Source organism: Monodelphis domestica, chromosome 1 (assembly GCF_027887165.1).
Source record: "Monodelphis domestica isolate mMonDom1 chromosome 1, mMonDom1.pri, whole genome shotgun sequence".
In the NCBI taxonomy this organism is placed as follows: domain Eukaryota; kingdom Metazoa; phylum Chordata; class Mammalia; order Didelphimorphia; family Didelphidae; genus Monodelphis; species Monodelphis domestica.
This window is the reverse complement of record NC_077227.1, coordinates 286,757,697-286,773,866: the sequence shown is the minus strand read 5'-3', so window position 1 is coordinate 286,773,866 and position 16,170 is coordinate 286,757,697. Positions and strand designations below refer to the sequence as shown.

The 16,170-nt window shown below is 35.9% G+C and overlaps 1 protein-coding gene across 2 annotated transcripts in view; it reads left to right on the top strand.

Moving 5' to 3' along the window:
- The window catches only part of TTC6 (tetratricopeptide repeat domain 6), a 307,310-nt gene that overhangs the window by 61,999 nt on the left and 229,141 nt on the right, over window positions 1–16,170 (top strand). For both annotated transcript variants that reach the window (XM_016428372.2, XM_056811000.1), the window contains exons 3-4: window positions 6,302–6,394; window positions 7,964–8,176. In XM_016428372.2, coding sequence (XP_016283858.2) covers window positions 6,302–6,394; window positions 7,964–8,176 — 306 coding nt within the window. The remainder of the gene's footprint in view (window positions 1–6,301; window positions 6,395–7,963; window positions 8,177–16,170) is intronic.

Sequence of the window (16,170 nt, the reverse complement as noted above, 5' to 3'; positions counted from 1 at the left end):
CTTTATCTGAAAACTGCCTATCCATGTCCCTTGCCATTTATCAATTGGAGAATGGCTTGATTTTTTGTACAACTGGTTTAGCTCTTTATAGATTTGAATGATTAAACCTTTGTCAAAGGTTTTTATGAAGATTCCCCCCCCCAATTTGTTGTTTTCCTTCTGATTTTAGTTACATTGGTTTTGTTTGTACAAAAGCCTTTTAATTTGATGTAGTCAAAATTATTTATTTTACATTTTGTGATTCTTTCTATGTCTTGCTTGGTTTTAAAGTCTTTCCCTTCCCAAAGGTCTGACATGTATACTATTCTGTATTTACCCAATTTACTTATGGTTTCCTTCTTTATGTTTAAGTCATTCACCCATTTTGAATTTATCTTGGTGTAGGGTGTGAGGTGTTGATCAATTCCTAATCTCTCCCACACTGTCTTCCAATTTTCCCAGCAGATTTTATTGAATAGTGAATTTTTGTCCCAAAAGCTGGGATCTTTGGGTTTATCGTATACTGTCTTGCTGAGATCACTTGCCCCCAGTCTATCACACTTATCCTCCTTTCTGTCTCTTAGCCAAAATTGTTTTGATGACTGCTGCTTTGTAATATAGTTTGAGGTCTGGGACTGCAAGGACCCCATCTTTTGTGTTTTTTTTTCATTATTTCCCTGGATATCCTTTGTTATTCCAAATGAAATTTGTTATGGTTTTTTTTCTAAATCAGTAAAGAAATATTTTGGGAGTTCCATGGGTATGGCACTAAATAGATAAATAAGTTTGGGTAGGATGGTCATTTTTATTATATTGGCTTGTCCTATCCATGAGCAGTTAATGTTTTTCCAATTGCTCAAGTCTAGTTTTAGTTGTGTGGCGAGTGTTTTGTAGTTGTGTTCATATAGTTTCTCTCTCAGGAGATAGATTCCTAGGTATTTTATTTTGTCTAAGGTGATTTTGAATGGGATTTCTCTTTCTAGTTTTTGCTGCTGAGCTGTGTTGGAGATATATAGAAATGCTGATGACGTATACGAATTTATTTTGTATCCTGAAACTTTGCTAAAGTTGTTGATTATTTCAATTAGCTTTTTGGTTGCATCTCTAGGATTCTTTAAGTAGACCATCATGTCATCTGCAAAGAGTGATAACTTGGTCTCCTCCTTGCCAATTTTGATGCCTTCAATTTCTTTTTCTTCTCTAATTGCTACTGCTAGTATTTCTAGTACAATATCAAATAGTAGAGGTGATAATGGGCATCCTTGTTTCACTCCTGAACTTATTGGGAATGCATCTAGTTTATCTCCATTGCAGATGATATTAGCTGATGGTTTTAGATATATACTGTTTATTATTTTTAGGAACTACCCTTCTATTCCTATGTTTTCTAGTGTTTTTAACAGGAATGGATGTTGTATATTATCAAAGGCTTTTTCTGCATCTATTGAGATAATCATGTGGTTCTTGTTGGTTTGCTTGTTGATGTGGTCAATTATGTGGATGGTTTTCCTAATATTGAACCAGCCCTGCATCCCTGGTATAAATCCTACTTGATCATGGTGGATGACTCTTCTTATCACTTGCTGGAGACTTTTTGCCAGTATCCTATTTAAGATTTTTTCATCTATATTCATTAGGGAGATTGGTCTATAGTTTTCTTTCTCTGTTTTTGACCTGCCCGGTTTTGGAATCAGTACCATGTTTGTGTCATAAAAGGAGTTTGGTAGAACTCCCTCTTTGCTTATTATGTCAAATAGTTTGTATAGTATTGGGATTAACTGTTCTCTGAATGTTTGATAGAATTCACTGGTGAATCCATCAGGCCCTGGGGATTTTTTTCTTAGGAAGTTCTTTGATGGCCTATTGGATTTCATTTTCTGATATGGGATTATTTAAGAATTCTATTTCTTCTTCTGTTAGTCTAGGCAATTTATATTTTTGTATATATTCATCCATATCACCTAAATTGGTGTATTTATTGCCATATAATTGGGCAAAGTAATTTTTAATGATTGCCTTAATTTCCTCTTCATTAGAGGTGATGTCCCCCTTTTCATCTTTGATGCTGTTAATTTGCTTTTCTTCCTCCCTTTTTTTAATTAGATTGACCAGTACTTTGTCTATTTTGTTTGTTTTTTCAAAGTACCAGCTTCTTGTCTTATTTATTAAATCAATAGTTCTATCACTTTCGATTTTATTAATTTCTCCCTTAATTTTTAGGATTTCTAGTTTGGTTTTCTGCTGGGGGGTTTTATTTTGGTCACTTTCGAGTTTTTTTATTTGCACTTCCAATTGATTGATCTCTGCTCTCCCTAGTTTGTTAATATATGCACTCAGGGATATGAATTTACCTCTAATGACTGCTTTGGCTGCATCCCAAAAGGTTTGAAAGGATGTCTCGCCTTTGTCATTTTCCTCAATGAAATTATTAATTGTTTCTATGATTTCTTCTCTAACTAAATGATTTTGGTGTATCATATTGTTTAATTTCCAATTAGTTTTTGATTTGGTTTTCCATGTACCATTACCAATCATTATTTTTATTGCCTTGTGGTCTGAAAGGGCTGCATTTATTATTTCTGCTTTTCTGCATTTGTGTGCCATCTTTCTGTGACCTAATGTATGGTCAATTTTTGTGAATGTGCCATGTGGTGCTAAGAAGAAGGTGTATTCCTTTTTATCCCTATTTATTTTTCTCCATATGTCAATTAATTCTAATTTTTCTAAGATTTCATTCACTTCTTTTACCTCTTTCTTATTTATTTTTTTATTTGATTTATCTAAATTTGATAATGGTTGGTTCAAGTCTTCCACTAATATGGTTTTACTGTCTATTTCTTTCTTCAATTCTCCTAGTTTCTCCATTAGAAATTTGGGTGCTATATTATTTGGTGCATATATGTTGATTAGTGATATTTCCTCATTGTCTATACTCCCTTTTAACAGAATATATTTACCTTCCCTATCCCTTTTAATCAGGTCTGTTTTTGCTTTGGCTTTATCAGATATCATGATTGCAACTCCTGCCTTCTTTCTGTCAGTTGAGGCCCAGAAGGTCTTACTCCATCCTTTCATTCTGACCTTTTGGGTGTCTACCCACCTCATGTGTGTTTCTTGAAGACAACATATGGTAGGGTTTTGGATTCTAATCCATTCTGCTATTCGTGTATGTTTTATGGGTGAGTTCATCCCCATTCATGTTCAAAGTTATGATTGTCACTTGTGGACTCCCTGGCATTTTGATATCCTTCCCTAATTCTAACCTTTCTTCTTCAGCTCTACCTTTTAGTCCAGTGATTTACTTTAAATCAGTCCCCCTTGTACTTCCCTTTCTACACCCCTCCCTTCTTATTCCCTCCCTTATTTTCCCCTGTAGTCTTTTTAAAATTCCCCCCCCACCCTCTCCCTCTCTTGTACTGCTTCCCTCCCCACCAGTCTGTTTTTTACCCTTCTACCCTCCTATAGGGCACAAATCTTTTCTCTTCCCCAATGGATTGGATTGCTCTTCCAATTATTCTTAGATTGTCTCTTCTTGAATGATTTTCTAAATCGTCTGTTTTGTGAATGAGATGCTTCACATTTTCCTCAATTTTTTCATTCTTTTTGTTTTGTTTTATAGTGTCCTGCTGCCTTATGAGGTCACTTGATTACAGTTGTTTACTCTGGTTCTTAAAGATTGGATTTCATCTCTGGCTTTTTGGTCGTCTTTTTCCTTCTGGTCTGATTTTCTTTGAAGATCAGCTTTCATCCTCTTTACCTCGTCTTTCATCTCCTTTGCCTCATCTTTCATCTCCTTTGCCTCATTTTCCAGCTGGATGATTTTGGCTTTCAGGACACTATTTTCTTGTTTTAGTTCAAGTGCTTCTGTTTCCAGATGACTTATCTTAATTTTTAAGTTCTTTTCCCAATTGTCTTCAGCCTCTCTTAGTTGTGTTTTGAGTTCTTCCACAGCCTGTATCCAATTTGCTGGGATTTCTGGTTTATTGTTTGCTGATCTCTCCCCCTCTGTTCCATTTGGTGAGTAGTAGCTGTCTATTGTAGTTTCTTTCTTCTGTTTCTGTTGTTTGTTCAAATTCACCCCTTCTTTACTCCCCGTATTTGTCTGTGCTCTTGTTCCTCTCATTTTTTTGTTTTTTGGGGACTTCTATCGGTCTCCCCTCTTGGAGCTTTAACAGAAGATCTCTTGGTGTAATCTCTGGGGGAGGATTATTGGGGGTTTGAGCTTTCCCATCTTCTGGAGGCTTTTGATTGGCTTAAAGTCCAGCAGTCAATGAGGATGGATGGGGAGCCTGGGCTTCCCTGCATTCTGGAGACTTTTGATGGGATTGAGTTCAGCTTAGTTGGTCTGGGTTTACTCTGAGTTTTAAACTTTCTGGATGGGTGGAGCAAATATGGAGGATCTCCAAAGCTCTGGCCAGGCTGCCAGGTCTATGCTCCTTCTAGGCTGCCATCTTGACTTCGCCTCTAGGTTTCTGTTTTTTCAGAAGACCCTGCTCTCGAAGGGGGGAGGTATGTGGCCTCCCTGGGCTCTGAGGGCTCCTAATGGGATTAGGTTCAGCTGGTTCTTTCAGAAGACCCTGCTCTCTAAGTAGGGAGGGGTTGTGGCTTGCCTGGGCTCTGAGGGCTCCTGATGGGATTAGGTTCACCTGGTTTGGGCTGAATGAGCCCTGAAGCAAAAAACTTCCTTCACCACAGTCTGTGTTGAATGCCTGGAGACTGGCTTGGGTTACTTTCAAGGTAAGCTCTTCGGAGCAACCCCTTTGCCAGCCCTGAGTTTTCTGTCCTTTCAGTAGCTCCGAGGGCTCCTGATGGGATTGGGTTCAGCTGGTGCCCTAAAGCTGGGACCTCCCCTGAGACTCAGATGGAAGGACCCAGCCAGGGGGCTACAGGCTTCCCCCTTCTCTCTATGTTTCCCTGCCGTCTGTGTTGGGCGCCCTGGAGACTGGCTCAGGTTGCTTTCAAGGTGAGTCCTCAGAGCCCTGAGGTTCCCGCTGCTGCCATGGGCTCAGCACTCTGGGTTGGTGGGAATGGGTCCTGGGACCTTCCTTCTGCCTACCCCTTAGATCCGAGTGATCTAGGGTTCTGGCTTTTGGGGTGCGGTACCTTTTGATCCAGGTCCAGGAGGAGGGTTCCCCAGGTCTATCCTGTTGTTCAGCTTGAATTTCAGTGTCCTACGAGCACTCTGGTTGCGATCGGTAAGGAAGGGTTTCCGAGGTCTGAACTGCTTCTACGCCACCATCTTGACCGGAAGTCGCCTGGGGCTTAGCAATCCTTTTTAATAAAGATTACTTTTAAAGAGAAAAAGAGAAGTGAGCCAGTAGCTACCAAAGTTGGAAATATCCATCCCTTAGTATTGCTGTTCAGTTATACTCGTGCATACACACATAACCATACATATATAACTAACATACATATATAGATGTGTGCTTGTATATATAAATATATGTGTCTATATATAGTATATTGCCATAAAGTCACATATATGCTACATATTACATATCCTTTAGTAAAGGATAAGGGACTATATGCATGCATATTCCATTAAATTGTACTTGATATCCATTATTATTACAGATGATAAGGTTTTCATATTACTGAATTAAATAAGAACATATAGAGTGGCATTGAACTTTGGTAACCTAAAAAAGCATGCCTGTTAATGTAGGCCATTGTTTCAAATTTATTAAAATTCTTACTTGCACACATTCTAAATTCATATTAGTTTTCATTTAGTCTTCCTCATGCATTCACTTTACAAACATGTTATAAATGAACATATTTGCTGATTTTAATGAATAATTTTCAAAATTTCAATTCAATAAATACTTATTAAATATGTACTGTATGCCAGACACTGTGCTGAGTGCTGGGGATACAAATAAAAGAGTCCCTGTATGCAAGGAATTTCTAATTTAATGGGGGAAGACAACACCCAAAAGGAAGCTGGAAAGGAATGGGGAGGCAGTATTAGGGAAAGATGTTGATGGAACTGCATAAAAAATGAAGTTAGCAGAAAGGATCCCCTTTATAGAGAAAGGCTTTGGGAAGAGTTAAGTGCTTCATCCTCTAACAGGAGGTTATCAGAAAGGAGAGGCAACTGAGAATGAGTTGAGAAGGTATAGAATCTGTAAACCTGAGTTTAATGATGAAATTCCCGGTGATCAGTTCCTTCTTTTAATTCAAATGCTGTAAATTCAAAATCAGCAAATAATAGTATTTTACTTGCATATTCCATTATAGTACATATTAATTCCTGTTTTGTTCTATAGAATTCACCTGAATAGTTTTAAATATCTTTTCTTTTTCTTTTATTTCCTTGAAGGAGGTATCTTTAATGACAAATTTTAAATTTGAAGAAGAGATTGAGAAAGAAAAGTCAGAAGTCAAGAAAGTTGCTAAAGAAGAAGTTCTGGTGGTAAAGTTTGTGATCTTCATTTTTTTTTTCCTTTCTAGAAGCAATTTTGTATTAGATTCAAGCACATCTTGATTAGCTTTAAATATTTTGGTGCCTCATGCAGTAGCTGTGAACAAAAACAATTACAAATCATGTTTGTAATTCAGAATGCAAGAAATAATCACAAGCATTTATTAAATTCCTACTAAGTGACCGCCATTGTGCTGGGCAATTGGGGATCCAAAAGAATGAATAATTCCTCAATTCAAGAAAATATATTTATTGTGAGAAATCATTTAACTTGTATAAATAAGATACAAAGTAGTTAAATACAAGTTAGTAAGGAAGGCCACTAGTAGTTGTGTGAGATCTACAATGGTTTTGTGTAGAAGATACATATCTCAACTGTATTTCAAAGGAAATGAGAGATTTTATGAAGCAGAGATAAAGAGGGTGAGCATTTCAGGAACAGAGATGGTGGATGAAGTATTCTGTGTGAGGAACAGAGGAAAGGTTAGTTTAGCTAGACCTTATGGTGAAGGAAAGGGAGAGCAATGTATAATGGGAGCAATGTTTAATAGGGGCAGTGAGATGGTGGGGGGCAGATGGGTGGAGGTTAAAGTGCTGGGCCTAGAATCAGGAAAACCCACATTCAAATCTAGCCTCAGATACTTACTAGCAGTGTGGCCCTGGGCAAGTCACTTCACCCTGTTTGCCTCAGTTTCCTCATCTGTAAAATGAACTGGAGAAGGAAATGGCAAACCACTCCAGTATCTCTGCCCCCCCAAATAACACCCCCCAAAAGTGGGCATTAAGAGTAGGATGCAATTGAAGTAACTAAACAAAAACAATAATGTTTAATTGCCCCAGCCAATATTATCTTCCTATAATGTTGTCTAAGACATTATGATCAAACTACCAAAATGTTCTTACTCACGCTAATCTCCTGAGATCAGCTCCTGCTTTATATTATCTATTCCAAAGATTCTGACTCCTGTCCCTCTCTTTAGTTTGGAATTAATTGCACAGGCAACATTGTACAAATGAAATCAATCAATGGCTATATTAGTTGGTAGTAGTTAATGAGCATGGGATCATTGATTAGAATCTGGAAAGGTCATCTAGTTCAACCTCATTATTTTTACAGATGAGTAAACTAAAGCTTCAGAGAGCTTGTTACTTGCCCCCCCACCCCCACCCAGGTATCAAGGTAAGAAATAAAGCCAGGCTTCAAAACTTCAAGACTCCTTTAGAGTCTAACCCCAAATCCAATACTCCTTCTGTGGAACAATACTTTTACAGGGCACATAGGTTGTCAATTAATGTTTGTTGAATAGGAGAAGTCAGTGTTATGCCAGTTTCACTAGAATCTGTAATTCTAGTAAAACTAGAATATGTAATAACTTGAGCAATAACATACTACAATTAGAAGTACAAAGTTCACTTGCATGCCCTTATTTTTTTAGCCTGTTTTAACTCTTGAATTCTAATTTTTTAGAAAGTTTAATTTCCCTTTCAAAATTACAAAATATCCCATCTCCATGGTGATTTTGTTATGAGGCACTATTAATAAGGTTTTTCCCCCTCCAGGAAAAGGAGGAAGATAAAATAGAGTCTGAAGATGAAGTAGATATCGAGCAAATTGAACAGGAAGAAGATTTGGAAGAGACAAAAACCGTGCAAGAACGAGAAAATGTGGAACTTCTTCAGACTGTTTTAGATACCAAGATTTTGAGTGAACTACCTATGTTTTTGGATACGACAGAGACACAATTGCCAAAACGGGAACCTGGTGCTTTCCAGGTAAAAATTAATTTATTCTTACTGTACAAAAAACGAGAATGTGGAAAATGAGGACAAATTCTAAACAGCTAAATTATTTTCTCTCTAAGTAAAATTTTCAAATTTTACCTCTAGAGAAAATATGAAATAATAAAATCTTCATTTCTTTCAATGTCCTTAACTGTAGAAAAGAGAATATGAGACATTTTCTCTCCTTGGAGACAAAATTGAATGATACACATACACTTAAAATGTATAGTACACTTGTTTACGCCTTACTTCATTCCAATTACCGTCAAAGATTCTCTTTTAAAAAAAAAACACTAGATTTTTTATAAAATATTTGCATATTGATAACATTTCTCTCTTCAGATCACATATAAAACAGAAGATAATCTGAAATTTCAGTTTCATCCACTGTATCCTAGTTTTTATATTAGGGATCTGATCCATGGCCCAGTTCCTCATTCTGTGCTTAGCATTCCATTTGTTTCCAGTTTCCAGAACACAGAATTATATTTACTGTGTCTAAATTACTACAGTATAATTTTATCAAATTGTGAGTTTTTCTCTTCTTTTTACAAAGTAAATGGTGCTGTACAAATATTCTCCTTCATTCTGTCAGCAGAAATTTTAAGACCTCTCCCAAGATCCAGTCCCCAATTTCTAACTATTTTTCTCCATTTCTAATTCCACATATATTGTTTGTTCCATTATCACCTCAAATTCACCATATATAAAACTCAGACTTATCACCTCCTCTTTCCTGCCCTATTATAATGACTTCCATTCTCAACTTCTCCATTCTTGTTAGTGCACTATTCCACCCCCCACACCCTAGAGATCTTGTAATTCCCCTCCTTGAAGATCTTCAAGTCAAAGTTGGATAATAATTTGTACATTTTATAGAAAGGATTCTTACTTAGCTCCAAGTTGGACTAGTGTCCTCCCACTGGTAAGATTTTGTCATCTTAGATGCTTACTTTTCTTAGACACTTTTCCCCAACAAATACGATTAGGCACTGTTTCCTGATTCTCCTGATGATTTTTGCCTCTCTTTTTCAAATCGATAAGTTATTTTGACAAGCCTAAACCAGAAACACAAATCACTCTCATAATAAATAGTCCTTGACAACATTTAAATGAAGTAGCACAAAGAAGGTGATTGTAGCAGATGCACTTTTTTTTGTTGTTGTTCTTTCAACTATTTAAAGATCTTAGCACCCTTCAGCATTCTACAGCCATTTAAGTAGAAATACAGGAGAATGATTTTGTATTTTTTCCCCAAAGATTACTAGGGACAAAGAATATATTACCACTGATGATGACTCTGTCTGTAGTTACCTTGATTGATTCTTGGAAGGTATACACAGAATAGCTGAATTTAATCACTGGACTAGCCTTTATAAACCTAGACATGAGAGTGGATATCATGAATACTTTAAGAAGAGAGTCTGGACATAATAAACACCAAATATCACAAAACATGAAATTCTCTGTATCTTAACAAACAAGAAATGATTGGAATGTGTCTTTTCACGATCAGCTTTGTGAACATGGTTAGACCATCAGCTTATTAGAGCAAAGATTAACATCAACAGGATATTAGAGCAAAATAAAAGAAGGTATATGTACAATTAAATAGCAATGATATTATATATAGGTCCAGCACCCTCCCCCGCCAAAGAAGTAGGGGTTGGGGAAGGAATTGATACAGATCTACCAGATAAAAAGCCATTACCAAATAGATTAAGTCAAATAATTTGAACTATAACGAGAAGAAACAAACTATCCTTATCTGTTTCAAAAATAATTTAGAATCATGAATGATTAGAGGTATGAACACTAAAAATAATTCTAAAGTAACAATTTTCCTGTGTTGTTTTTTTCCATGGGACATCACTTGAAATATTTAGCCACAATCCTTTTCGCTAGGCTAATCCACTCTCAGCTCCTTAAACTAATTCTTATATGGCATAAGGTCAAGGTGCTGAACCTCTCCCAGATTACATTCCTCTGCATCCTCTCTAGTTTATCAGTGTCCTTCCTAAAACATGTTGTGTAGAAGTGAAAACATTTCTCTAAATATGGGCAGCTCAGAGCAGAGTAAAACAAGACTTATCGTCTCCTTATTCTGGAAGTGATGTCTTTCTTAATTCAGCCTATGATTGCATCAATTTTTTTGACTTGTATCACTTAGTTGACTTATTTCAACTTGTTCATCAAAACTTACAAATCTTCTTGCCAAAAAATGCTTTGAAGTCTATTTTTTTAACTCAAGTGTTTGACTTTATATTTATCACTTTTAAATTTCATCATTCAGTTCTCCCCAACATTCTAACCTGTCAAGGCTAGATCCTTTTGGCATCTTGATTTAGATAGTCAGTGCATTAGCTATTTCTCACACCAAACATTTACTAAATAACTATCATGTGCCAGACTCTCTGCTAGGCACTGGAGATACAAAAACAAAAATGAAATAGACCCTGATTTCCAAATGCTTCATCAGGGAAAGCAATAGCTTTGTATAATATGCAAATTTGATAAACATGCTATCAAGGCCTATATTCAAGACTGATAAAAATATTAAGCAGCACAGGGTCAAGTACAGATCCTTGGAGAAATATCCCTAGAGACTTTCTTTCAAGCTGATATCATCAAACTACAAATTAATGTTTTTTAGGATTGATTGAATGACCAAAATGGTTGAATGATCATTTCTAAATCTATCTCATAATTACTTATAATTTATACTTATTTAGTTCATATTTCTCCACATTTTACACAAGAAAAGTCCAAAAGACTTGATCAAGTGCTCTGTTAAAATCTAGCTAAATAATATTGGGTTTCTCCAAGTGCTCTGTTAAAATCTAGCTAAATAATATTGGGTTTCTCATATCTAATAATTTAGTAATCCTCTCAAAAAAGAAAACAAAATTATCCTGGCATGTTCTGCTTTTTAAGAAGCTGTTCCTCTTCTACTACTACTACTTGTTCCTCATCACTAACCATCTTTTTGATAAAATGTTCTAAAATGCTGTAGAGAATTGAAGTTGAGACCACTATTCTCCCTTCTTCGAAAACAAGGCCATTCACATTTCTTTTGCTAGGGTACTTCTCTTTGCTGGGAGGTTACCAGTGGCTCAGCAAAAACATCCATAAATTCTTTTAGTACCTGGGGATTGACTTCATCTTGGTCAGGTAATAAACTCAAACAAAGGAATTTACATGTATTTAATCCCTTACTGTTTAGGCCTTTATGAATTTCAGTTAGTGTGTGTTTCTATGTTAATTTATCAGGATAAATAATGAATGGACAATAAATAACTTGTTGAACCAATAACAATTATACAAAAGAATATAGAAGTATTATGCTGGAGTTTATGGGATATAGCTAAATTAGAGCTTAGAAGAAAATATATATTACTGAATCGTATTAACAAAAGAGAAAAAGTCATGACTAATGAAGAACTATAAAGTATGAAAATTAGGAAACCAACAAATTAATAATACCCAAACAAGCACAAGAGAGGAAATCTTTTTAATTATTACAAATATAGGATTACATGTTTGATTGTATCAGTTTAATCCTAGTCTTTGCATGCACATACACACACATCCACATCCACAGATACATATCTACTGCTCTAATGCCCTATGCTAAAACAGATCTTGGGATGTGTAAACCTTAAAATTTCTTAGACTTATAAATGTTGGAAATTTCACCATTGGGAAATTTCATACTTGAAAAATTTCCTACTGATAGTCTATTGGAATGTGAACCCCCCTTGGCATGGGAGGGTCTTTCTCCTCCCTACTTAAGATTACTTTAGGACAGAAACCTTTTGCTGAACAATGGAAAGGGCTTTGACCTATGCTTAAGCATAGAACAGGAAGTTCTTTGAGTCATGATTGATTTTAGAATTGATACAATAGAGATACTTGGAATGACAGAACCAGGTCTTGGAACTTCCAATCTCCATCCTGCTGAGGGTAACAGGATTTAGGAAGGGCTGCAGCAAAGGATCAAGATTTAATTATTTGAGAATATGACCTTCAACAGACATGTGCAAAGCCACAGACCTCTGGGCAGTCCTGGGCTAAGCTAGAGCCACCATTGGCACAGGGAAGACATGGACAGTGATTGGTAGATGTGAGAACTGAGGGGAGGGAACTTGGATGGTTTCCTTAAAGATAGTGGGGTCTGAGGACTAGGGGAGGTTGAAGAGGTTTTGCTCTGAGAGGTTGTGCTCTGAGAAGCTTGCTCTGAAGGAAGCTGGAGGTGGAGGCCCCTGAGACTGTTTCTCGTCACGTGAGTGATAGGGACTGATCTCTTTTCTTGCCTCAGCTATCTAAGGGCTTGGGCCTTTTGGCCCAGCCTAAACAGAGGGGGTATTTAAGCCCTATTCCCTTCTCTCCCTTCTCTCTCTCTCTCTCTAATACCTTTCTTCCTCCTGTTTGTAATTAAACTCCATAAAAGGTTGACTGCTGACTTGAGTTTTCATTTAGGAATTACATAGCTGAATTCCTTGGCGACCTTAAATTAATATATATCAGTCTTTTAAAGTGATTTCCTTGTCACAGATGCCAATCCTTCTAAAATTGTTTTTTAACTTGATGCTACTCAATTAGGAGTATAAAATAGAAATCATCCTTCTATCATGTCTTCATTAGAATAGTCTTCACCTTTTGAGTCTAAATTCAGCATTTAATAATTTAATACTCCCCATCCCCTTCCTTCCTCTAGGACTCAGAGGTTCTTAACCTAGAGTTCATGAATTTTTTAAAATTGAAAATTGCATTTCAATATAATTGTTTCCTTTGTTACTCTATATGTTTTATTTTATATATTTAAACACATTATTCTCAAAAGAGGTCCAGAGGTTTCACCAGATTACCAAAACACACAAAAATGTTAAGAACCCCTGTTCTATATCATATATCTCTACTACTATAAGAGTTTTCCTTTTTTTCCTTAATGACTCTGTTACAACTTGGGACTTCAGAGAGTTAATTGCCTTCTTTCCTTTTAGCATGTAAATAATTTATATTATAATATAAATATATAACATCAACATTTCTTGTTTTATAATTTTATTTAAATTGTTAAGAGATTATATTCCTTAATTGATTTCCATGTCAAAAGTCTTTATGGTTTTAGTTTTTTTTTTTCCAGAAAGGAATGGAAATCTAAGTATTAATTTCTTTTCCCCTCATGAAAAAAATTAGACTTGGTTTTGCAGGAGAGGTGATTTAGGAGTTAGAGGTGATTTTCCTTGTTATTTCTGTAGGGATTGTTTCATTCTTCAGTGCTTATATTATATTCAATGCCCTTAATAAATGCTTGTTGATCAATTGATTTCATTATGTCACATTCCAGGCTCTTCTTTGACTCCTTGTTCTCACTGAATAATATTGTGTGATTTGAATTGCTGGCTATTATATCATTTGGTCCTAAGACTTTGAATTTTAATGATAGTTTTCCTGGATAAGTTAAATTTTCTGTTCTGTTTTGATGGCATTGTATGTATATCTTACTTTTCATCTGAACCTTGCCTTTAAATTTTTTTTCCATGCTGTTTTATTGTTAGATTTCCTAGAATATAATATTCAGGAGCTTTGTTCTTTATATTTTTCTTGAAAAGCAATAATTCTTTTCTTCCCATTTGAATTAGTTTATTAAGTCAATTTAGAACATTATTCCTTGGTTACAATAATCACATTGTTCCCCCCCTCCCCTCCACCCACCCTTCCCACAGCCATTGCGCAATTTCATTAGGTATTACTTGTGTCCTTGATCAGAACCTATTTCCATGTTCTTGTTTGCACTGGGATGATCATTTAGAGTCTACATCCTCAACCACAGCCCTTCGACCCATGTATTCAAGCAATTGTTTTTCTTTGGTGTTTTTCCTCCCACAGTGTTTCCTCTGGATGTGGATAGTGGTTTTTCTCCTAGGTTCCTTCAGGTTGTTCAGGATCACTGCATTGCCACTAATGGAGAGGTCCATTACATTTGATTGTACCACAGTGTATCAATCTCTGTGTAAAATGTTTTTGCTCCTTTCACTCTGCATCAATTCCTGGAGGTTGTTCCAGTTCCCGTGGAATTCCTCCACTTTATTATTCCTTTGAGCACAATAGTATTCCATCACCAACATATACCACAATTTGTTCAGCCATTCCACAATTGAAGGGCATCCCCTCATTTTCCAATTTTTTTTGCCACCACAACGAAAGCAGCTATGAGTATTCTTGTACAAGTCTTTTTCCTTATTATCTCTGGGGTACAAACCCAGCAGTGTTATGGCTGGATCAAAGGGCAGGCAGCCTTTTATCGCCCTTTGGGCATAGTTCCAAATTGCCCTCCAGAATGGTTGGATCAATTCACAACTCCACCAGCAATGCATCAACTTTGCCACATTCCCTCCAGTATTCATTACTTTCCTTTGCTGTCATGTTAGCCAATCTGCTAGGTGTGAGGTGATACCTCAGTGTTGTTTTTGATTTGCATTTCTCTGATTATAGGAGATTTAGAACACTTTTTCATGTGCTTATTAATCGTTTTGATTTCTTTAACTGAAAATTTGCCTATTCATGTCCCTTGCCCATTTATCAATTGGAGAATTGCTTGATTTTTTGTACAATTAGTTTAGCTCTTTATAAATTTGAGTAATTAGACCTTTGTCAGAGGTTTTTGTAATGAAGATTGTTTCCCAATTTGTTACTTCCCTTCTAATTTTGGATGCATTAGTTTTGTTTGTACAAAACCTTTTAAATTTGGTTTAATCAAAATTATTGATTTTACGTTTTGTGATTTTTTTTTTCTAGCTCTTGCTTGGTGAAAAGCAATAATTCTTCTTGCTGAAAAAAAATGTTGCTTTAGTTAGTGGGCATTCCAAGACTTCTTGAAGTTGTGCTGTCTTTAAATTTTTGTTTCATTATTTTTCATCTCTTTATACTCATCTCAACCATTCTTCAGAGAGAATCTACATTTTAACCCAATGTTCTAATACTTGAGGCATGTTCATTTTTTTAATATTTTTAATTCTATTTTCTACCCCTTGTCTTGCTGCTCTATCTTTTCTTTCCTCACCTCCTCGTGATCTTGCCCTTCTTCCTCTCCCCAATCCTTTTTATAGATACCAGATCTTTCTATACATTTTTAATGAGACCTAATGCACTTTCTTGCATTACATGGTGTCATACGACCTCACATTCAGAACTAGAAAAAACAACAGAGAATTTAGTTCAACTTCTTAATGTTACATATGAGGAAGCTGAAACTGAGTATGGTTAAGTGATTTACAAGATTATCAAGATAGTAGATAAAAGCAGGAATTGAATCCAGATCCTCTGACTACAAACCTAGTGTGCTTTCCATTCTACATAGTTTTTAAAATGAAACAAAACTTGGATCCTCCCTACCTTAGAGCTCACACAGAGACAATTAGGTAGAATAATAGATTGAAATTTTCACCTCTGAAATTCATGATTGAGCTATAAGATGTTGGGAATAAATCACTGTATGTCCATGAAGGTTGTTAATATGAAAAAAATGAGCATGATCTTACTACACTGTGTACATAATTTAGTTATTCATCCTCTTCATTGACCCTATTTGGGGTTTTCTTGATGAAGATACTGAGTGGTTGGCCATTTCCTTCTCCAGCTTATTTTACAGATGAGGAAACTGAGGCAAACAGGGTTAACCGATTTGACCAGGATCACTTAGCTCACAAGTGTCTGGGCTGGTTTTGAACCCAGTTCTTCCTGATCCCAGACCTTGGGTTCTATCCACTGTGTCACCTACCTACCAATGTGTAGCAGCTTCCTTAAAATACTATTTTGTTGCATTTCTTCTCTGCTCAAAAATCTTTCATGACTATTTTGAGTTATAGAATTTTAGAGATAGAAGAGAATTTAATATAGCATTTTAGAATCTATTTCTTCACAACTACCTTGTGAGATATCCAATTAAAGTATAATGATCTCCATTTTCCTGATAAGGAAAC